General features: G+C 40.4%; 1 protein-coding gene and 1 pseudogene across 1 annotated transcript in view; one reads left to right on the top strand and one right to left on the bottom strand.

Annotated features, from left to right (window-relative positions):
* The window catches only part of TNFRSF21 (TNF receptor superfamily member 21), a 244,709-nt gene that overhangs the window by 130,136 nt on the left and 91,570 nt on the right, over positions 1-23,003 (bottom strand). Inside the window, exon 2 of the mRNA XM_017345167.4 lies at positions 21,879-22,014. Within this exon, the coding sequence (XP_017200656.4) occupies positions 21,879-21,884 (6 nt within the window). The 5' untranslated portion in view covers positions 21,885-22,014. The remainder of the gene's footprint in view (positions 1-21,878; positions 22,015-23,003) is intronic.
* Positions 6,260-7,177, top strand: LOC100351507 (zinc finger CCHC-type and RNA-binding motif-containing protein 1 pseudogene; annotated as a pseudogene).

The raw sequence follows: 23,003 nt of genomic DNA, 5'->3' as shown, positions 1-23,003 counted from the left end.
TGCTTATAGCCTTTGCCTATATTGCTGCTGAACTATAGTCTTTTTAGTATTTACTTGCTAAATCCTTTAGTTAGTGAGCATTAAGCCTTTGACTATAATGTAAGTTAGAAATGTTATCTCAAAAACAAAAAAGAGAAAAAGAAAAATACAATGAATAATAACAGGAAATAGGCAAATTCATAATTATTGTCAGAGATTTGAACACTCTCATGTTGGTAATTGATAGAAAAAATAGAAAAGAAATCAAGACACAAAAGACTTGGACAGTACTCTCAAAAAACTGACCAGTTTACTTTCCATTCAATACTGCAGAATACACATTTTTTTCCAGAACTCCTGGGATTTCACTGGGGGAGACCATATTGCAGGTCATAAAACAAATCCATACAAATATTTTTAAAAAATTGAAAACATACAAAATATATTCTCTGAGCACTATAAAAATAAATTATACATTAATGATAGAAAGATATGTAGAAATTTTCCAAATATTGGGAAATTAAACACCACACTTCCAAATAACCACAGATCAAAGAATAAGGCACAGTGGAAATTAGGATACACTTGAGAGTGAATCCAAAAAAAATGGCATATAAAAACTTGTGGTAAACGGATAAACTAACATTTAGAGAAAAAGATTTGAAGGCCTATATAAGAAAAGAAGATCTCAATTATGCAATCTTCACTTAGAGACTACATAAATAAAAGCCAATAATGTTCCTTTCCTCCTCTGTCCCCTCTAAAAGAGGAAAGAAAGTATTAAGAGGAAGACTGAAATCAATGAAATCAAAACAGAACAGTGGAGGAAATCAATTGGACAGAAGGGGGCTCTTTGAGAAGCTCAATAAAATTGATAAACTTTAAATCTGATTGATCAGGATTAAAAGAAAAGATATAAATTATCAACATCAATGCAATTTTTATGTGTCTGCTAAAATTTTTTAATTAAAAATTTAAGTACAGAGTGGGAAGGAATAACTACAGATTCTACAGATTTAAAAAGGCTAACAATGTGAAATTATATACAATTTTATATCCTTGATAAAATGGACAAATTCCTTGAAAGATACAAACTACTGAAGCTCACTCAAGAAGAAAAGAGATTAAATTAAAAGAGAAGAGAAGAGATTGGGGTTCCAAGATGACAGAATAGCAACAGGATGGTCTGATTTAGGCTGGGTGAAATTAATATTAAAAAAGTGGAGAGGCTGGCACCGTGGCTCACTTGGCTAATCCTCTGCCTGCGGCGCTGGCACCCCGGGTTCTAGTCCCGGTTGGGGAGCCGGATTCTGTCCTGGTTGCTCCTCTTCCAGTCCAGCTCTCTGCTGTGGCCCAGGAAGGCAGTGGAGGATGGCCCAGGTCCTTGGGCCCTGCACCTGCATGGGAGACCAGGAGGAAGCACCTGGCTCCTGGCTTTGGATCGGTGCAGCGCGCTGGCCATAGTGACCATTTGAGGGGTGAACCAACAGAAAAAGGAAGACCTTTCTGTCTGTCTCTCTCTCACTGTCTAACTCTGCCTGTCCAAAAAAATAAAAAAAAAAAAATGGAGAAAGTATACTCTCAGGATAAAGTTGCAGGGAAACTGCAGTGGGAGACCCTGCAAAAGCAGTAGAAACAGCCCAGACCTGTGCAGAAAGAGCAGACACGCAGCAAAAGACCCAGGAGCTTGGATCTGGGAAGGAAGGCACCCGCCTTGGCAAACCGGGTGAGATCAGACTCCACATGCCCACACCACTGTTGATATAGTAGAGGGGTAGAGCTTAGTGAACTGCATGTTTGTGAGTCCGACACAGATCCCTCAGTACAGTGGGGCAACTACTCATCCAGAGGCAGAAAAAAAAAAAAAAAAAACACGTCTCCCTCCCTCCCCCTCTCCCTGCTACAACAGAGACCTGCAGCGGGCGGTGGGAGGTCTGGTTTCATTTTTGGACACAGGCAGGTAGTGGCTGCTCCAGTTCATGTGTAGCACCCAGCACTTATTGGGGCCACCGTCCACCCAGTTGGTGGGGACAAGCACAGCAGTTCAAGAGCAACTGAGGGAGATGGTCTCCGCCATACCAGCTGCATTTACCAGGCAATGGGAAGGGAGAGGAAGCCATCCCTATGGAAAAGAAGTGCCCCTATGCACGCCCCTATGCACCAGCACAATTGTGAAGCAAGTGGGGCTGTGGCTGGTGGGTATTTTGCACCTGTGAACCATAGACCTTACCAGGGAGAAAAACTCGCATTCCCCACTGACATGGAATCTGGTTGGGAAAACCGGACTCAATCCAGTGGGCTGGAACATGCATGGAGAGCGGCTCTGGGAACACCTTAGTTTCCTTGTGGACAGGACAGGCTATTGGGGCAGAGAGGGCCCACTGGCACTCTTTGACCCTGAGAGCCCTGGGAGCTGAGACTGAGAAAACACTGTGACTGTGTGAGAGGAGGCCGGGTGTAGCTGGGTTCTGGGCTATGGCAGAGTACTGCTGCACACTCTCAGAGCTCCTTGGTTGTCTACAGCAGCTCATAGCAGAGGGAACTGTGCTCACAGAAAGGACTCCACAGATCATATATGCAGTGCATAAGGCAGTGCAGATGAGTGTTGAACACACTGGGGACTAACACCAGAGTATTCCTCAGCTTGGGAGGAGAAGGGGTGGTTGCACCAACCGAGGTGACCATTCTTCTCCATCCAGTTAACCAGGGGAAAGCTACCATGTTCAATTTGGGTGTTACCTTGGATACTCACCCCATCCTGGAGCACTGAAAAGAGCTCCCTGGCCACACCCACCACACACATCTTAGTATTCACTGAAAGTATAGATGTTCCACTAAGCCACAGCGGCACAGATCAATGAAAAAGGCCATCAGACGAAAAAAAAAATTCTACAAATACCAAAAAATAAAAGCAGAAATTTAAGAAATAAGAATAAGAAATATATTATGAGCCCCCCAAAGGAACACTGCAACATATCAATATTAGAATGTGAAGATGAAGAGATTGAGGAAATGCCAAAAATGGAATCCCAAAAACTAATCATAGCACTACTCAAAGGCAATCAGAAGCAAATCCATGAACTAAAGAAAACCATATATGATATGAATGAAAAAAAAATTTTTAAATTTATTTGACAGGTAGAGTTACAGACAGTGAGAAAGAGAGAGACAGAGAGAAAGGTCTTCCTTCCATTGGTTCACTCCCTAAATGGCCACCACGGCTGGCACTGCGCCAATCCGAAGCCAGGAGCCAGATGTTTCCTCCTGGTCTCCTACGAAAGTGCAGGGGCCCACGCACCTGGGCCATCCTCCACTGCCTTCCCAGGCCACAGCAGAGAGCTCAACTGGAAGAGGAACAACCGGGACTAGAACTGGCGCCCATATGGGATGCCGGCGCCGCAGGAAGAGGATTAACAAAGTGAGCCACGGCGCCAGCCCAAAAATTCTTCCTATGAAATTGAGATCTTAAATTAGAGAAATAAAGGGGCCGGCATTGTGGCTCAATTGGCTAATCCTCCATCTGCGGCGCTGGTACCTCGAGTTCTAGTCCCGGTCGGAGCACCGGATTCTGTCCTGGTTGCTGCTCTTCCAGTTCAACTCTCTGCTGTGGCCCAGGTGGAGGATGGCCCAAGTCCTTGGGCCCTGCACCCGCATGGGAGACTAGGAGAAGCACCTGGCTCCTGGCTTTGGATCAGTGCGGTGCGCCGGCCGCAGCACGCCTGCCGCAGCGGTCATTGGAGGGTGAACCAACAGAAAAGGAAGACCTTTCTCTCTGTCTCTCTCTCTCTCTCATCGTCCACTCTGCCTGCCAAAAGAGAGAGAGAGAGAGACAGAGAGAGAGAAATAAAGGGGCCGGCACTGTGGTGCTGCGGGTTAAAGCCCTGGCCTGCAGTGCCAGCATCCCATATGGGTGCCAGTTTCTAGTCCCGGCTGCTCCTCTTCCAATCCAGCTATCTGCTATGGCCTGGGAAAGCAGTAGAAGATGGCCCAAGTCCTTGGGCCCCTGCACCCACGTGGGAGACCTGGAAGAAGCTCCTGGCTCCTGACTTCAGATCGGTGAAGCTCTGGCCATTGCGGCCATCTGGGGAGTGAACCAGAGAATGGAAGACCTCCCTCTCCATCTCTACCTCTCTCTGTAACTATGTCTTTCAAATAAATAAAGTAAATCTTTAAAAAAAAAGAGAGAGAGAGAGGAATAAAAATGAAATAGTAGAAATGAAGAATTTAATAGATCAAATAAAAAATGCAGTGAAATGCCTTAACAGAGTTAGTGAGGCAGAAGGAAGACTATCCAAGCTAGAAGACAAATGTCTGGAAATTTTCAGTCAGACCAAGAACAAGAAGAAGACATCTGAAAACTTAAAAAAATGGTGTTGTAGATATATGGGATACTCTCAAACGACCCAACATACTGATCTCAGGAGCACCAAAAGGTGTGGAAAGAGAAGGGACTAGAAGGCCTACTTAGTGAAATAATTACAGAAAACTTCCCTCGTGGGTGATCCTGTGAGGCTGCCTGCCTAGCCCTAGCCCATGCAGTCAGCCTGACTGCTGGCAGGCGGGAGCCCCAGGTATATTTGTCCCCACCCCGCACCCCGCCTTCTGCCAATCAGGTAAACTGCTCCCGGGTGTGGCCCAGGCCCATTAGGCCCACCTGGAAAGCTACTTGACCTTTGAGCTGGTTGGAGAGGCATATTGGCCCCTGTTTCAGTTCTGTCCTATAGTCAGTGTTCCCCTGAGTTAGTTACGCACCTTCTACCTGCTCTTTAAAAGCGTACATGGTTGTTAATAAACCTGGACATGTTCATCAAAGCCTGTCTCCGGTGTTTCTTTGTGGGAAAGGACACTGCCGCCCCTGCTCCTCCCCAATGGTGTGGCTTTGCAGGACCAAGCCACGTCCCCTAATTTGGAGAAAGAAAGGAATGTCTAAGTATAGGAAGTACATAGAACTCCTACAGATATGAGCAGAAAAGATCCTCATGACACATTGTAATCAAACTTTCTACAGTAAAGCATAAAGAAAATATTCTAAAATGTGCACGAGAGAAATGCCAGATAACTTTCCCAGGAGCTCCAATTAGACTCACAGCTGACTTCTCATCAGAAACCCTACAGGCTAGAAAAGAATGGCAAGATATAGTCCAAATCTTAAGAGAAAAAACCTGTCAACCCAGAATACTGTACCATGCAAAGCTCTCATTTATAAATGAAGGTGAAATAAAGACATTCCATAACAAACAGAAATTGAAAGAAAACTGGAGGCACACAATACCAGACCTCGACATACTACAGGGCAGTTATAATCTAAACAGCCTGGTACTGGCACAAAAACAGATGTGTAGATCAATGGAACAGAATAGAAAATCCAGAAATTAATCCAAACATCTACAACCAACTTATCTTTGACAAATGAGCAAAATTCAACCGCTGAAGCCACAAGTCTCATCAACAAATGGTGCTGGGAAAACTGGATCTCCACATGCAGAAGTATGAATCAAGACACCTAACTTACACCTTACACAAAAATCCACTCAAAATGCATTGGAGACCTAAATCTACAACGTGATACCAACGAATTACTAGAGAACACTGGGGTTACCCTGCAAGACATTGGCATAGGGAAAGACTTCTTGGAAAAGACCCCAGAAGCACAGGCAATCAAAGCCAAAATTAACAAGCAGGATTACATCAAACTGAGGAGCTTCTGCACTGCAAAAGAAACACTCAACAAAGTGAAGAGGCAACCAACAGAAGGGGAAAAATATTTGCAAACTATGAAACTAACAAAGAATTAGCTTCCAAAATCTATAAAGAACTCAAGAAACTAAACAATCACAAAACAAATAACCTAGTCAAGAAATGGGCAAAGGACCTGAACAGATATTTTTCAAGAGAGGAAATTAAAATGGCCAACAGACACATGAAAAAACGCTCAGGATTGCTAGCCATCAGGGAAATACAAATCAAAACCACAATGAGGTTTCACCTCACCTACTTAGAATGGCTGTCATACAGAAATCAACAAACAAACAATGCTTGCGAGGATGTGGGGAGCAGGGTACCTTAATCCACTGTTGGTGGGAATGTAAACTGATGCAGCCACTGTGGAAGACAGTATGGAGATACCTGAGACATCTGAATTTAGACCTACTACATGACCCAGACACCCCACTCTTGGGAATTTACCCAAAGGACGTGAAATCAGCATATGAAAGTATATCTGTATCCCCACGTTCATCTCAGCTCAATTTATAAAAGCTAAGATATGGAATCAGGCGCCGCCGCCGAGGCCCGCGGCCGCTCGGGTCTGTTTCTCGGCGCCTGCTCCTGGCCGGCCCCCGCGATGCACGGGGCTCCGCAAAGCTGCAGCAGGAGTCCGGGGGTGAGTGGGCCGGGCCGGGGGCTCGCGCGCCGCCACCCCGTCTGAAGAAATGAGTGGTGGATTGGCCCCCAGTAAAAGCACAGTGTATGTCTCCAACCTGCCCTTCTCCCTGACGAACAACGACCTATACAGGATACAAGTATGGCAAAGTTGTAAAGGTTACTATAATGAAAGATAAAGACACCAGGAAGAGTAAAGGGGTTGCATTCATTTTGTTTTTGGATAAAGACTCTGCGCAAAACTGCACCAGGGCGATAAACAACAGTTATTCGGTAGAGTGATAAAAGCAAGCATTGCTATCGACAATGGAAGAGCAGCCGAATTCATCCGAAGACGGAACTACTTTGATAAATCCAAGTGCTACGAATGTGGGGAAAGTGGACACTTAAGTTATGCCTGTCCTAAAAATATGCTTGGAGAACGGGAACCTCCAAAGAAGAAGGAAAAGAAGAAAAAAAAAGAAAGTTCCTGAACCAGAAGAAGAAATTGAGGAAGTAGAAGAAAGTGAAGATGAAGGTGAAGACCCTGCCCTGGACAGCCTCAGCCAGGCCATAGCCTTCAGCAAGCCAAAATTGAAGAAGAACAAAGAAAATGGAGACCCGGTCCAGGGGGTCCCTCCACATCCGATGACTCAAGACGGCCGAGGATAAAGAAAAGCACCTATTTCAGTGATGAGGAAGAGCTCAGTGACTGAAATGGCATTTACTGTGTAAATGTCCCTAAGATAGAAAAGCCCGGGAGCGTACAGTTCAGCTGAGGGCCATGGTTACTTTTAGAATTTGAGTTAAAAACACTTAATACCAAACAGTGTTTTACTAGAAAGTAGTTCATAGGAAATTTAAAAATAAATAGAAAGTATTATGTTTCTCTCTTGCCTTAGCACAGTACAGTTTGAGCATCCCTAATCTGAACTCCTGAACACTGCACAGTCTGAAGCCTTGTCATTGCCAACACAGTGTCTCAAGTAGGGCATCGTGACAGTGTTACACACCCTGTGTCCTGCTGCCTTCAGGCTGTGTACATAAAGCTTGACAAAACCTAAGTGAAGTTCATATTTAGGCTTGGTCCCTTCCCATCCCTGTGGTATCTCATTATGCTTGTGCAACTACTAGAAAATTCAGAAAAACACAGAAAACAAAATACTTCTGGCCCCAAGTGTTTCAAATAAGAGATACACAACCTATACTAAAAATCAGAACTTGCTACTACTAATCTGAAAAGAGCTAATGTTAATAAAAAATAAGAAAGTATTATAATGCTGTTGTCATCCCATGAGAAAAAGGTATTAAAATGATTTGAGATGTTCATTCCAAAAAAAAAAAAAAAAGATATGGAATCAAACCAGATGTCCATCAGTTGAAGACGGGATAAATAATGATATATAAACACTACTCAATACTACACCGTGGTAAAAAATTGAAATCCTGTCATTTGCAAGAAAATAGATGCAACTGGAAACCATTATACTTAGTGAAATAATCCAGTCACAAAAAGACAAATACCATAGGTCTCTCTGATCTTTGGTAATAACAGAGTACCTAAAATGTAATCTATAGTAGCAAAAATGACATTTTGAGATGCAATGATTTGGACTAGCCCTTGCCTTGACTGTGGAGGACCAACATTTTTTGTTTGTTTAGTTTTGTTTTATTCTTCATTTTTTTCCTTCATACTATCTGGTGAACACTCTACTTAGTGTAGTTAATCTTATGAGTATAAAAATTAACTGAAAATTAATCTTTGTAAAAAATAAGAATGGGAAAGAAAGAAGGAGGAGGAAAAAAGGCAGGAGTATGTATGGGTGGGAGGGATGTGGGGTAGGAAGAATCATCATGTTCCCAAATCTGTATATATTAAATGCATGAAGTTGTGTTCCTTAAAATTTAAAAATTCAGATAACCTGAATAGCCCCATATTAAATAAATTTTAAGTGTTCTCATCATTAAAAAATGAGAATTTGAAGTGATGTATACATTAATTAACTAGATTTAATTATTCCACATTATATTCATAAATCATAACATCACTTTGTACCACATATATACTGACAATTATAATCTATCATTATACAATATTTAAAAAGAAATTGTATTTGAAGTTTAAATTTTCCTACAAGGAAATTTTCAGTCCAGATGGCTTTACTTGTGAACTCTACCAAGTAGTTGAGGAAGAAATGATATTAATTTTGTACAAAGCTTTCCAAGAAGAAACATTTCCCAACTTGTTCTGTCAGGAAAGCAATTCCCTGAAAGCAAAATAAGACCCAGACATTACAGGAAAATAAAATTATTTCTTATAAAAGATGTAAAAATCCTTAGAAAAATTTTAATATATCAAATCTAGTAATGCAAAAAAAATAATACACTAAGACCAAATGGGGTTTATTCCAGGAATGTAAGGTGGCCTAACATTAAAAAGCAATTGATACAATTGATTACATTAACAGACTGAAAAATAAAAGTAATGTGAAAATTTGATAAATACACTGCTACAGAAGACAAAAACTATTGGCAAACTACTAATAAAACCTATAACTGATTTCTTACACAGTGGTAAAAGTGTGAATGCTTTCCTTCTAAGATCAGGACTAAGACATGAATATTCATTCTTACTGCCTGCTTTCAACATTGTGTGGAAGGTTCTACATGGTGCCATAAAGTAAGAATAAGAAACAAGTAATGAGCTGATTATGGGAAATTTACTAATCTCTCTGAGTCTCAGTTTCCTTATACAAAATGATATAATGAATGCACATATATCGTAGAATTGTTGTGAGGATTAAAAGACATGTCTATGAAACATTAAGGCCATAGCAAACAGCTGACAAATCTTAGCTACTAGTATTATCAAGCAAAAAGAGAAAATTCCTACTACAGATGTATGCTGTTCTTTATTCATGCTTTCAAATAACATTAACCAAGTACCAACTACATTGCTCTTCCTGAACTAGATACTGGAGATGCAGATGTGAGCAATACAGATGTAGTTATGATATTTATTGAGATTATAAACCATCAAGAAAAATATGTAATTTAAGAATTAATTGCAAAGCAAAAATAGACAAATGAAATTATATCAAATTAAAACTTCTGCACAGGGGCCAGCGCTGTGGTACAGCAGGTAAAGCCTCTGTCTGCAGGGCTGGCATCCCATGTGGTCACCAGTTCCAGTCCCAGCTGCTCCACTTCCAATTCAATTCTCTGCTATGGCTGGGGAAATCAATACAAGATGGCCCAAGTCCTTGGGCCACTGTACCTGTAAAGGAGACCCTAAAGAAGCACCTGTCTCCTGGCTTTGGATCAGCGCAGCTCTGGCTGTTGAGGCTATTTAGGGAGTAAACCAGTAGATGGAAGACTTCTCTCTCCCTCAGCCTCTGCCTCTTTGTAACTCTGCTTTTCTTTTTCTTTTTTTTATTTTTTGACAGGCAGAGTGGACAGTGAGAGAGAGAGACAGAGAGAAAGGTCTTCCTTTGCCGTTGGTTCACCCTCCAATGGCCGCCGCGGCCAGCGCGCTGCGGCCGGTGCACCGCGCTGATCAGATGGCAGGAGCCAGGAGCCAGGAGCCAGGTGCTTTTCCTGGTCTCCCATGGGGTGCAGAGCCCAAGCACCTGGGCCATCCTCCACTGTACTCCCTGGCCACAGCAGAGAGCTGGCCTGGAAGAGGGGCAACTGGGACAGAATCCGGCGCCCCAACCGGGACTAGAACCCGGTGTGCCGGCGCCGCAGGGCGGAGGATTAGCCTAGTGAGCCGCGGCGCCGGCCCTGTAACTCTGCTTTTCAAATAAATAAATAAATCTTAAAAACAAAACAAAACAAAACAAAACAAAACAACTTCTGCACAGCACAAGAAATAATCAATAGAGTGAAGAGACAATCAATGGAATGGGAAAAAATACATGCAAACCATATATCCAATAAAGGGCTAATAATAATATACAAAATATATAAAAGCTGAACAACCTTACAGTAAGAAAATAAATAACTGATTAAAGCATGGGATTTAGACATTTTTCAAAAGAAGACATACAAATAACCAACACGTATATGGGAAAATTCTCAACATCATTTATCATCAGTGAAATGCAAACCAAAACCATAATAAGATATCACTTCACACCTATTAGAATGCATATTATAAAAAAATACATAAAAAATAAGTGTTGGAGAGAATGTGAAGAAAGAACCCTTGTACACTTTGGGCAGGAATGTAAATTGGTATAGCCATTATGAAAAATAGTGTGGAGGTTTCTCCAAGTACTAGAAACAGAATTACCATATAATCCAACAATCCCTCTGTGAAGTATATATTCAATGGAAATAAAATCAGCATTTAATGGAGATATCTATACTTCCACATTCATTGCATGTCCATTACATCAGCTAAGATTTGAAAGTGACCTAAGTGTATATCAGTGGATGAATGGATAAGGAAAATGTGTATATACACACACACACAAACACACACACAGGAATACTATTCAGCCTTAGAAAAGAAGGAAATCCTATCACTTGCGATGACATAGATGAAAATGGAGTATACAGCGTGATAAGTGAAATAAACCAGGCACTGAAAGACAAAATTTAAAAACTTGAAGTCAAGGGAGCAGAGAGTGAAGTGGTGGTTATATCAGTGTCTGGGTGAAGAGTGTGGTTAAGAAGGTGTTAGCCTAAGGATACAAAACTACAGTTAGATAAGAAGAATCAAGAGATTTGTTGTACAAAATGGTGGTTATAATTAATAATTATAGTCTTGAAAAACTAAGAGAGTTGGTTTGAAGTGTTCTCACCACAAAAGTAAAGGTAAGTATGGAATGCTTATGTTTATTAGCATGATTTATGTATTCCACAACGTATACATATTTGAAAATAGCATATTGTACACAATTAATACACACAATTTTTATTTGTCCATTTAAATAAAACTAAATTTTTAAAGGATTAATTATAATCAAGATTTTACAAATAATAAAATGAGAAAGAAGAATGATTAAGCAGAGATGGGAGACACCTAATTTATGAGCAGTTTTTAAAAAATTCTGTTGGGCGTCTGGCATAATGGGTTAGGCCACTACCTGCAATGCAGGCATCACATATGAGTGCTGGTTCAGGTCCTGGCTACTCCACTTCTGATCCAGTTCCTTGCTAATGTGCCTGGGAGAGCAGAGGATGATGATGCAAGTGCTTGGGTCCCTGCCACCCACATGGGAGACCGGTGGAATTCCAAGATTCTGGCTTCACCCAGGCCCAGTCCCAACTGTTGTGGCCATTTGAGGAGTGAACCAGTGGATGGAAAATCTCTTTCTCTCTGTCCTTCCTTCTCTCTCTCTCTCTGGTAATGCTGCCTTCCAGATAAATAAATCTTTTATTTAAAAAAGGAAGTTTACTCCAAGAATTTTGTTAACAAATTATAAATATAAATCTGCTAGAGACTGGTGAAGGCCACATTGCAGCTCAGGAGTATTTGCTTCCAATGCCCACTGATGCCATGCCTACTTCACTTTGCTGCCTTCATGTATGAAGATTAACTCTGCACAGCTCCCACATTCACTTATCAATACACCTGTCTTCTCTTCCTAAATTGAGCGGTAACTGATCTTTTAAGAAGACCCGATGTGTTTCTGTTGGCTGCTGCAAGGGCTGCCAGCGGGTAGCTCTCCGTAGAACTCATCAGCCAGACACATCCCACTGTCAGCCTGGGCACCTGCCAGGTGCTGGCCCCTGATCGCTCTAGCCCCTGTGTCCACTGGTATGGTGGCCTGGTGGCACGCTCTTCCTCACAGCTAGAAACCAAAGTTACTATGGCTCCTCTCTCCTGCAGTTTCTCACACTGCTATCCACCTAAATTTTAAGAAAAATTAGTTGCCAGAAAAACAGGAAAAGAGCAAAGATGTCTGTGAGTGGGTGTATAGCACACCATCACCGCTGTATTTTTAGGTTGTTAATTTAATGCCAGAAAGGTTATTTCCTCTTGAGCCATGTTGCTTAAACTGAACGTCCTTGGTCATCAGGAAAACAGTCATGGTTTGGTCAAGCTCCTGTGGAAACAGGAACCTTTTGCCATGGGTGTGGTTTACTTGAATTGGAAATTTTGGCATAAATAAAACAAAAACAGATCTGCATATAAAAAGAGCTAACCTGATCACGTATTATCAAAATACACTAAGCCTGCCCACCGAGCTTTAAAAATAGAAATAAAAATTTGGTCTTTTTCTCATTAATTCTCACTAAATTCGAGTCATTTAAAATTATTTTGTCCTGGTTCTCTTTTCTCTTCTCATTTGTTTCAAAATAAAACCCTTAACCCTTTGTTCTCACTCCCTTTACTCAATTCTCAGGGTCTTGTCATTGATCACTCAGCACTGTGGAGTTGTTTCATTTTGGTTTTGTGGGGTAAAAGACACAGAGTCTATAGAGCAGTGGAGATGAACGAGAACTCATCGCCTCCTCTCCTAGCCATCAGATTTACTGGGATAAAATGCCTCCTTCATCTGCTTCTCTATCTTAGCTGTCTCTTGGTTCTCCTTTACATGACAAAAGCTAAAGAGTTGGTAGACACATGATGCCTTCTAAGCAGGTGGGAAGAAATATATTAGCTTATCTTCTCTCTTGGTGGGTTTTCTGACTGTGAGCCACTTTGGAAGGAATCAAATGGCTTCTCTTTCCTTGGGTTTCTAGAAGTCATTAAGAGTTTACTGATCAGGAACGAGCATCTGGCCTAGAAGTTAAGCCACCCAAGCTCCACAGCAGAGTTCCTGACTTTGAGTCCCATCTGCACTCTTGACTCCAGCACACACCCTGGGAGGCAGGTGATAACTTGAGTAATTGGTTCCTGCCACCCAAATGGGTGACCTGGACTGCACTCCCAGCTCCTGGTGTTGGCCCCAGACCAATCTGGGTCATCACATGCTTTTGAGGAGTGAACCAGCAGATGGAAGCTCTTGTCTTTCAAATTAATTAACTAATTATAAAAAGGGTTTATTGGTCAAATAAATAGTATATTTTTCTCTGCTGATAAGATTATTCCTGTAACTTGCTTTCACATCTCAACAGATACAGTTACTGTTTTGGAAAAAAATTTACCCTAGGACCCTTAGGAGTTCAAGTAACACCAGCCTTTTATAAATTCATTGAAGAAAAATTTACCAAGACACTTTAAAAAATAATAATATGTGAGGAGTTTCTCACACTTGGCTGCCAAGTGTTATCTCATTAAATTGTTTGAATCATAAATCTGCACACATTATGTAATTATTATCCAGTGTTTCTGCAGATGGGTTTTATTCTACCGCCATTTACCCATCTGTGTTCCAGGTTCCAGAAGGTCTAGCCTCTCTAGCACTTTCCACACAAATGTCACTCATCCCCAGCATGTTGTGACTTGAATAATCTCAGGAGAAACCTTATCCTGAGCTGAACAATCTCCCATTATTGCATAGGTCGTTCTTCAACGCTTCAACCACCCATTCTCCCTCTTTGGCCCTGGAGCAGTAAGCACATTTTCCCTCTGTTATCTTCAAAACAGCTCTCCTTTATCCAGATCCTGAAAGCTCATCTTTTAGGCAGTGGCTTTAGTCATGCATCTTCTCAACAATGGTAGATCTCTGCCTGAGAGGAGAACTGCACGCACCAGCTGTGATTATCTTAGCTGTCCACTGGAAAGAGGGGAGAAAAGGCTGAGAAAAGGCCAACTAGGGAATGAGTGGAAGACAGCAAAATAGGATTATCTAGAAACTAGTCTCTTTATGGGAAGGGCAGATCTGGAAAAAGTGACTGTTACTCAGGGCTCTTTATAAAGTTACCCAACCCACATCAGTTTAAGTAGGGGAAGAAATGTGTTGGCTCAGTTGTCTGGAAAGAAGATAGATGAAGGCACATAATCAAAGGGTGAGCTGTAGGACCCAGGCCTTCGAAGCCGTGTGACATGAGGACTTTTCTGTCTCCCGCCATCACCCAGAGTCCAGCTTGTTTCTCTGTGGTTTCATCGCATGCAAGAGCCATGCAGAGCCATGGCAGAGAATATGGCTTAGGGAAGTTCTAGACTGTGTACCATACACAAAGAAGACTTACTTTCAATATGCCCATATTTTTGAATTTCAAATAGAACCTGATTGTCCCTCCTTGGGTCATTTATCCATTGCTGCATATTAAGGCAGGAGAACGCCAACAGGATAACAAGGGAAAAAAAAAGCACAAAAGAATTACACAAAGATCAGTAGTGATGTAACCTGAAGATGAGAACAGGATGGGAACACATGACAGGCAAACAAAAGAATCAATAGCTCCCACCAGCCTCCTGGGGGACCACAGGCTATCTGACAGCATGAGGCAGCCAGGAAGGGGGTATGCTTAGCTAAAAGATGGTGATGTGAGGAGGGAAGTGCCAAAAACTTTGCAGAAGTTACCGTTGTCCTTGGCTAGGTTTATAACAATGGCAGAAAATCTGGAGAGTGGATTTGGCTTCTTTTATGTGGCCCATGCAGAAGCTGTCATGGAATCACTCACTGGAAAAGTCCTGAACAGCCAAAGTTATGGTAGGAATTTCATGGTGGAAGACAATACAGGCTGGAGATAACAGCCTGGAAACCACTCTTTTCCAGTTCAGAAGATCTAGGGACTTTTACAACTCCCTCCACTGTTGCTGTGTAACCAGATACAGCTGAAGGTTCAGAGAGATACAAGCAAGAAAACACATGACACACTTTCTCAACCTGGCAGTTGTCTTCAGCTCTTCAGAGCAAAGGGAAAAGGCAAGGACAATCTAACATCTTAGCAGTGTACAAATGTCTGCAGTGCTACAGCCTAGAACTAAGGGTAGCTAGTTGACTCCAATTTTACCTTTATTTTTGTCTAGTCCACATTTAGGGTTAGTTGAAAATAATATTAAAATTTTCAATAACATAAAACAACCATTAAAAGGCAGATGATTTGGGGCAAAGGACAATGTAAGACACCAAAAAAAGATAAGCAAATTATGAAATTTGGAAGAGTGATGTCACTTAGATCATAGGATGTGACAAGTAGGTTAATGTTGGCACCTTGCAACTATCTTAACAAATAAAGTCACTTAATAGGTAATTTTTTAATCAAAGAGTAGTTTTTTTTTACCTTTTCTTCTTTGTCTTTTTTATTTTATAATTGTCTATGAGTTTGCAAGGTACTTTCATTTTTTAAATGTGTTTCCTTATGCTTTTAAGAGTTTTCATAATTACACAGGAAATATATTTTCATTGTAAGTAATTTAACAATTCAGAAGTACAATAAAATCTTAAAGTTTTCTTAATACACAGATACACACACATCAAAATATTATATGTACCCTCAGAAGCTAAAACTGTTTGAGGAATATCCTCCCAAAATTTTCTATGCACTTATGTGCATGTTTGTAGCTATACATAGAAATAAGTATGCGTAGAACATAGATAGTTGATGCTTTCATATTCTTTTTTCCTCTTTTTTTAAAAATGACTTATTTAATCACTTGAAAGGTAGGGTTAGAGAAAGGGAAAGACAGACATACACACAGACAAACAGAGAAAGAAAGAGAGTGAGAGGGAGATAGAAAGAGAGAGGGAGGGGGAGAGAGAGAGAGAGAGAGAGAGAGAGAGATCTTCCATCCACTGATTCATTCTCCAAATGGCCACAATGGCTTGGGCTGGACCAGGACAAAGCCAGGATTCTGGAATTCCATCCAGGCCTCCAACATGGGTGGCAGGGTCCCAAGTACTTGGGTCATAGTCCACTGCTTCCCCAAGCACATTAGGAGAGAGGTGGATAGGAAGTAGAGTACCTGGGACTTGAACCGGTATTCATATGGGATGCTAGTATTGCAGGTGGCAGTTTAACCTGCTGTGATACAACACCAACCCCAAATTCTGTGTTGTAAATCTGTTTTTCCCTTGAAATTACGACTTATGGATCTTTCCATATTGGGACATATGATTATCTGGTGTTCTTTGAATGTCTAATAATATTATTTGCAAGACGTGTATTAATGGATAATTCCCATTTTTTTGCTAGTAAGATTTGCCCTCTTCCACCTCATTGTGCTGGTCTGGTAAGAACAGTTTTTAAGTTGCTAGCTTGGTACTCAACCTTGAAAGGTGATATAGAATTAAAGTAAGCCTTCAGATTCATATAATTCAATCTGTCCCTAGCTGGGGTGGGAGAATTAGGGACTGAAATGAAGGTTCATCAAAGAGTACATACACTTATCTCTGGAATGTGTATTCTCTCAGAGCCAAACAACAGAGGCAGTAATCATAGGGTGCCACTGGTTAGCTATTGGGGTTTTAGAATTTTGGCAAAGACTAGAATTTTGTCATATATTTTAATATTTAGTAACTTTTCCCCTGATAAGAAAAGTAATTTTCTTGGAAAATACAATGATGGAGAAGAAAAAGAATTAACCAGAAAGAACCACTACTATGATTGTTATGGATGTTATTACTCCTTCCACCATTTGTTAGATACATGTACATTTTTAAAAATGAGACATCTGTGACCTTTAAATATTATACTATGAACATTTCCCATGTCTTAAATATTGCTTTAAAGTCTAGTTGTAACTGATACATAGTTCTTAGCCTTACATGGTAAAACATAGGAGCTTCTTAAACAGGCATAAAGAGCCTCACCTTCCTATCTTAAAACAACTGGGGGGCTTCCAGCTTAGCATTATTTGAACAAGGATCCCCAGGAAGCCTAATTTGAATATTAACAGTTTTATTCTGAGTTCACAGAACTGGGTGTAAGAATATAAAGCACAAACATCAGGAAGCCAATTGGAAATACATAGTAAAACTAACTATGCATAGTCTCAGATCCAAAGATTCCATTTTTAGGTACATGTGCTTAAGGAAAAATTCTTACATATGCCCAGAAGGAGAAAAATTCAAAGATACTCTCTCCAGCCCTATTCAAAACAGGAAAAAATTACAAATAACCAAAATACCTATTGTTAGGGGAATGGATAAAGTTAAGGTTTGGATATGATGTGAATGTGTTTCCTAAAGATTTGTGTTCTGGTCCTCAGTGTGGTGATGTTAAGTCACAGAATCTTTAAGAGATAGGGCCTAGTGAGAGGTGGCTAGATGATTGGGGTGCTATCCTCAGAAAGGCTTTCATTCTGCTCTCATGGGATTCTGGTTGGTTCTGCAGAGCAAGTTGTTATAAAAAGAGCAAGCCTGCATCAAAGAAAGAGGTACCTTTCTCTGAAGGGAGGAGAGAACTTCCACTTTGACTATGACCCTGTCTAAATAAGATCGAAGTCGGCGAACTCAAAAGGCTTCCATAGCCTTGGAAACTCATGACTAGAGCCTAGGGAGATTACTGACGCCATAAACAAGAGTGTCAAATTGTTAAGTCAACAACAGGAGTCACTGTGCACTTACTCCTCATGTGGGATCTGTCCTTAATGTGTTGTCCAATGTGAAATAATGCTATAACTAGTACTGAAACAGTATTTTACACTTTGTGTTTCTGTGTGTGTGTGCAAACTGATGAAATCTTTACTTAATATATACTAAATCGATCTTCTGCATATAAAGAGAATTGAAAATGAATCTTGATGTGAATGGAATGGGAGAGGGAGAGGGAGATGGGAGGGGTGTGAGTGGGAGGGAATTTATGGGGGGGGGGAGCCATTGTAATCCATAAACTGTACTTTGAAAATTTATATTTACTAAATAAAAGTTAAAAAAATTAAAAAAAAAAAGAGCAAGCCTGGTCCCTGACTCCCTCCCTACAACCTGTCTCTCCATGTGGCTGCTCTCTCCCTCCCATAAACACTCCCATCAGCATTCCATGTGTCATGTTGGGATATAGGCATGAGACTATCACCAGAGGCCAACCAATGTGGGCACCCAATCTTTGACTTTTAGTATCCAAAACTGTGAGCTACATAAATCTCTTCTTTTTACATTACCCAACCTCAGCTATTTTGTTATAGTGACAGAAAATGGACTAATAAAGATAATAAACTATGGTATATTCATGTGATAGAATGCTATAGAGTTACTGAAAGAACTGAGATGGAATTATTTAGAGTGTCATGGATAGATGTCAAAAGCAAAACTCTGAATGAGAAAAGCAAGCAGCAGGATGGTACCTTCAGTTCATTTATGGATATATATAAATCAGAGATATGTAAGTATAAATAAATATGGAATAAAGGATGCATAGCAAATTCACAATAACAATTGTCTCTGTGGAAGACAGTAATGAAACAAGGGGGATTTTTCACATTTTCTGTCAGATTTTAAAAGATGAAATAAAACAAAAATGTTACTCACTGAGAGTTTTATGTGGTAGTTACGTGGCCTTTTTCATAGCATTTGCCATATTTTTAATTTCTCTTTAATTTTTTCTCAAGAAGAATAAGTAAATAATAAAAACAATAAATCCTTTAAGCCAATTAAGTTACTATAAACATTATTTTATACAGTAGATTTTCATTATTTCCAAGAATTATGTTCTATTAAGTTCAGCAAACACTGAACCAGCAAACACAGAACAATTGCTCAAAGGAAAATATAGGGTAAAGTTCTTTCCTGGGAGCCTCTGGTCACAACATTTCCATCAGTCCATCAACACATAGCCTTTCATATGTGTTCTTGTTTAAAGATACCCTATTTAGTTCATACTGAATTCATGGCCGGCAGTACCACATCCTGCACCTGAATGAAGCTTAACTAACTCACATATTTTTTCACAATCATCAAGAACTTCAGAAAAATTTAAACATAAAAATCACTAACAAAAGTACAAAATTATGAAAAAATGTAGCATTAAATAGGCCTCAAAGAGGATGCTTGTTTACAATCTGAGACTGGAACCAAAAGCCAGAGCATAGCTTTGTTTACCCACAGCTAACAGAATGAGTGCAAGGTGTTTCAAATTTTTTACCAATGTGTTTATGCCTGCACATAACCACAAAAGTCCTGAGACTATTGATTCAGGGATTACAAATAAACTGTGGAGAGTAAGCAAATTTGCATTTATAGTATCCACTAACAATGATGATTAACTATATTTACTTATAAAAACTTATAAAAATTATAAATGGCAACAATATCTAAACAATACCCTATTGTTAAGACCCACTAATCTGGGATAACCTTTCAAGTAATAAACATGAACTGCCTTCTCTCCTACCTAGATTGCACATTTTGTGGCACCTAGCTGATTGTGATCACTCTGAGATCCCATGTGCCAGATGAAAATCTTGCACTTTCCATCTAGAACACTCCAAGGCTCATGTGTTTCTCTTTGGTCTTTAAACAAAATTCAATCTTTTTTTTTTTGTTTCAGTGAGTTTTTTCCTATTTAGAAAAAAATGAACTATATAGGTTCATATTTGAATAAGTTATTAAAATTCCACTTCATTTATTGTTTGTTGTGAACAATCTGAATTTTGGTTTTGGAAAGGATGCATGTTTATACTTTTAATTGATTTAATTCATCTTTGTTTAGGAGAGAAAACTTTCAGGGTGAGCATTTGGCACAGCAGTTAAGAATCCATTTGGGATGGCTGCATTCCACATCGGAGTACTCCTGGCTCCACTTCAATACAGCTTCCTGACAATGTGTGCCCCACAAATGCAGCAGATAATAGTTCAAGTATTTGGGCACCTGCCACCCACATGGGAGACTCAGACTGAGTTCTTAGCTCCTAGATTCAGCCTGGCCCAGTCCCAGTGTGTGGGCATTTGGGGAGTGAACTGCAGAGGTAAGGTTTATGTGCGTGTATGTGTGTGTTTGCCTTTGAAATAAAATAAAAATAAAGAAATAAAAAAAGAACAAAAAGTGGAAACTTTAGGAGAAGCATGTTTAAATGAGACATTGAAGAAAGGAGGTATTAAATAAAAGCCAAACCATCACTTTAAAGCTTTAAGATCTGCTATTTAATATTTTCCTTTTTAAAGATGTATTTATTTATTTATTTTGAAAGGCAGAGTTACAGAGAGAAAGGGAGAGAAAGAGAGATTGACAATATGCTGATTCACTTCCCAAATGGTTAAAATGGCTGGGGCTAGGTGGAACCAAAGCCAGGAGCCAGGAGCTTCTTCTGGGTCTCCTATTTGGGTGCAGATGCCCAACATTTGGGTCATCCTCCCTTGCTTTCCCAGGTGCATTAGCAGAGAGCCAGACTGAAAGTGGAGCAGCTGGGACACCAACGGGTACCCATATGGGGATGTTGGCAACACAAGCTTAACCCACCACACCACAGAGCCAGACTATTTAATATTTTCAAGGGTAGCCCTCAAAGACAAATTACATAAGGAATTTTAGTCAAGAAGGTGAACTATGAAAAGTGATTTATAAAGCCAGCCAGGTTTCACAGTAGGCGTGTGCCTTCTCTATGACTACAAATAGCAAAACTTCAACTACGGTGTTTTCTGAAATGTTTCTAAATTACAAAAATTTTATGCATGAACATAATCTTTTAAGACCAGTCTATCTAGGGTTCAATAATCTCAGCCACACTGGAGGTGGATTTTTCTCTCTCTCCCTTTCTCCCTCTCTCTATTCTTTTTTTATGACTATTCTCAAATCCTAAATCCTTCCAGGATAAAAATGAAGGAAAGTGCTGCAGCTCTAAAAACCTCAAGGACAGTCTCCTGGAAACTCCTTGGTGTGGAAAGGATGGATATCAAACATGAAGAAAGCTTTTGCTCTAGTGGGGTCCCAGAGGATTTACATATATAAACACAAGCCTTGGGATGCTTGAGAGCCACAATGACCAGTATAAATAAATCATATAAAACTGTAACTCAAAAAATACAAGAAGAGATAGGAAAATGCAAACCTGCTTTTACCCAAATGTTTCTCAAATAATGGGAAGGGAGATTAGGAGATATATAATAGATTATATGTTCTTTTTTTTTTTTTTTTTTTTTTTGACAGGCAGAGTTAGAGAGACAGAGAGAAAGGTCTTCCTTTTTCCGTTGGTTCACCCTCCAAATGGCCACTACAGCTGGTGCACTGTGGCCGGCGTGCTGCGCCTATCCAAAGCCAGGAGCCAGGTGCTTCCTCCTAGTCTCCCATGCAGGTGCAGGGCCCAAGCACTTGGGCCATCCTCCACTGCACTCCCGAGACACAGCAGAGAGCTGGACTGGAAGAGGAGCAACCAGGACAGAATCTGGCGCCCCAACCGGGACTAGAACCCGGGGTGCTGGCGCTGCAGGCGGAGGATTAGCCAAGTGAGCTGCGGTGCCGGCCAGATTATATGTTCTTAAAGAGACCTTAGTAAACAGTCCAAGTATATTGTATTAAACTTCTGAATGTTTACCACAAGAAGTCTGTGCTGACACCAACCACAATGTCCACCATTTGAATCAACACACACACATACACACACACACACTCACATAAACTTAACACACACACTCACATAAACACACATACACATACATGAAGCCAGGTATTTTTAAAATCTCTTAAGAAGACTTGTAAATGGAAAACAACATTGATTATTGGATTACTTTACCCAAGCAACAGGAATCAAATCAAATGCTTACTTTCATGGTGCAGCCATATTCTTAGGATCTTGCCTTCATCTTTGGATTCCATGGCATCAACACAGCTCTGCAGACAAAATCTCAAATGCAGCATCGGAGATAGGTTCAAATGAGCCATTGGTAGCAACTTCAGACACTGAAAAACACAGTGAAGATCTCACTTTTAAAACATAGTTTTTGGTCTTTATTTTTATAAGTGGAACAGTTTTAGTCATAGAAACCCCAAACTGTAAGCAACTTAAATGTCATCATGAGTAAATAGATAAACTAGTTGTGATATATTCAAATAATGATATACTACTCAACAATGAAAAAGGAAGAACTACTAATGCATGGCAGAACATAAATGAATTTTGAAAATGCCAAGCCAGGAGAAGAAAGTCTGACACAAGTATGATTTAAAGTGGGATTGTTACCATGTTTTTCAATTTGGGAGAGAAGCAGGAAGGTAGGAATCTGAGTGAAGAAAAATAAATATTCAAAGAATCTGAGATGACCACACTAATTTGGGGTTCTAAAGAGGTACAGACCAAATAGGATTTCCTTACTCTCTTCCTTTCTTTATTTTTTCTTTCCCCTCTTCCTCCTTCTCTACTTCCCCCTCCTGCCCTCCTCTTTTCCTTCTTTTGTTTCATAAATTTATTTTATTTATTTGAAAAACAGAGTTACAATGAGAGAGGAAGAGATGGGTTGGGAGGAGGAGAGAAAAAGGGAAATATCTTCCATCTGCTGGTTCACTGTGTCTGGGGCTGGGCCAGGCCAAAGTCAGGAGCCTGGAACTCCACCTGGGTCTCTGACATGGGTGGCAGGGGTTCAAGCACGTGGACCATCCTCTGCTGCTTTCCCAGGTGCATTAGCAGAGAACTGGATCAGAAGTGAATAAGCCAGGACTCCAATGAATGTGCTCATATGGGATGCTGGCAATATAGGTGGGGCCTTAACTCGCTGCACCACAACTCTGGCCTCTCCCTTCTTCCTTTCTTTCTTTTCTTCTCCCCTCCCTTTATTTCTTGATTGTTTCATTTATTTGATATTTAGAAGAGTGAAATATTTACTTTCTTCCTTCCTTTCTTCTCTTCCTTTTCCTATCTTCCACTTCACAAATTCTTTGTATTTAAAGTTCAG

This window comes from Oryctolagus cuniculus, chromosome 5 (genome assembly GCF_051225735.1).
Source record: "Oryctolagus cuniculus isolate XC-2025 breed Fujian yellow rabbit chromosome 5, ASM5122573v1, whole genome shotgun sequence".
NCBI classification, from domain to species: Eukaryota; Metazoa; Chordata; class Mammalia; order Lagomorpha; family Leporidae; genus Oryctolagus; species Oryctolagus cuniculus.
Note: the sequence above shows the minus strand (reverse complement) of the source record. Positions and strands in the feature narration are given on the sequence as shown.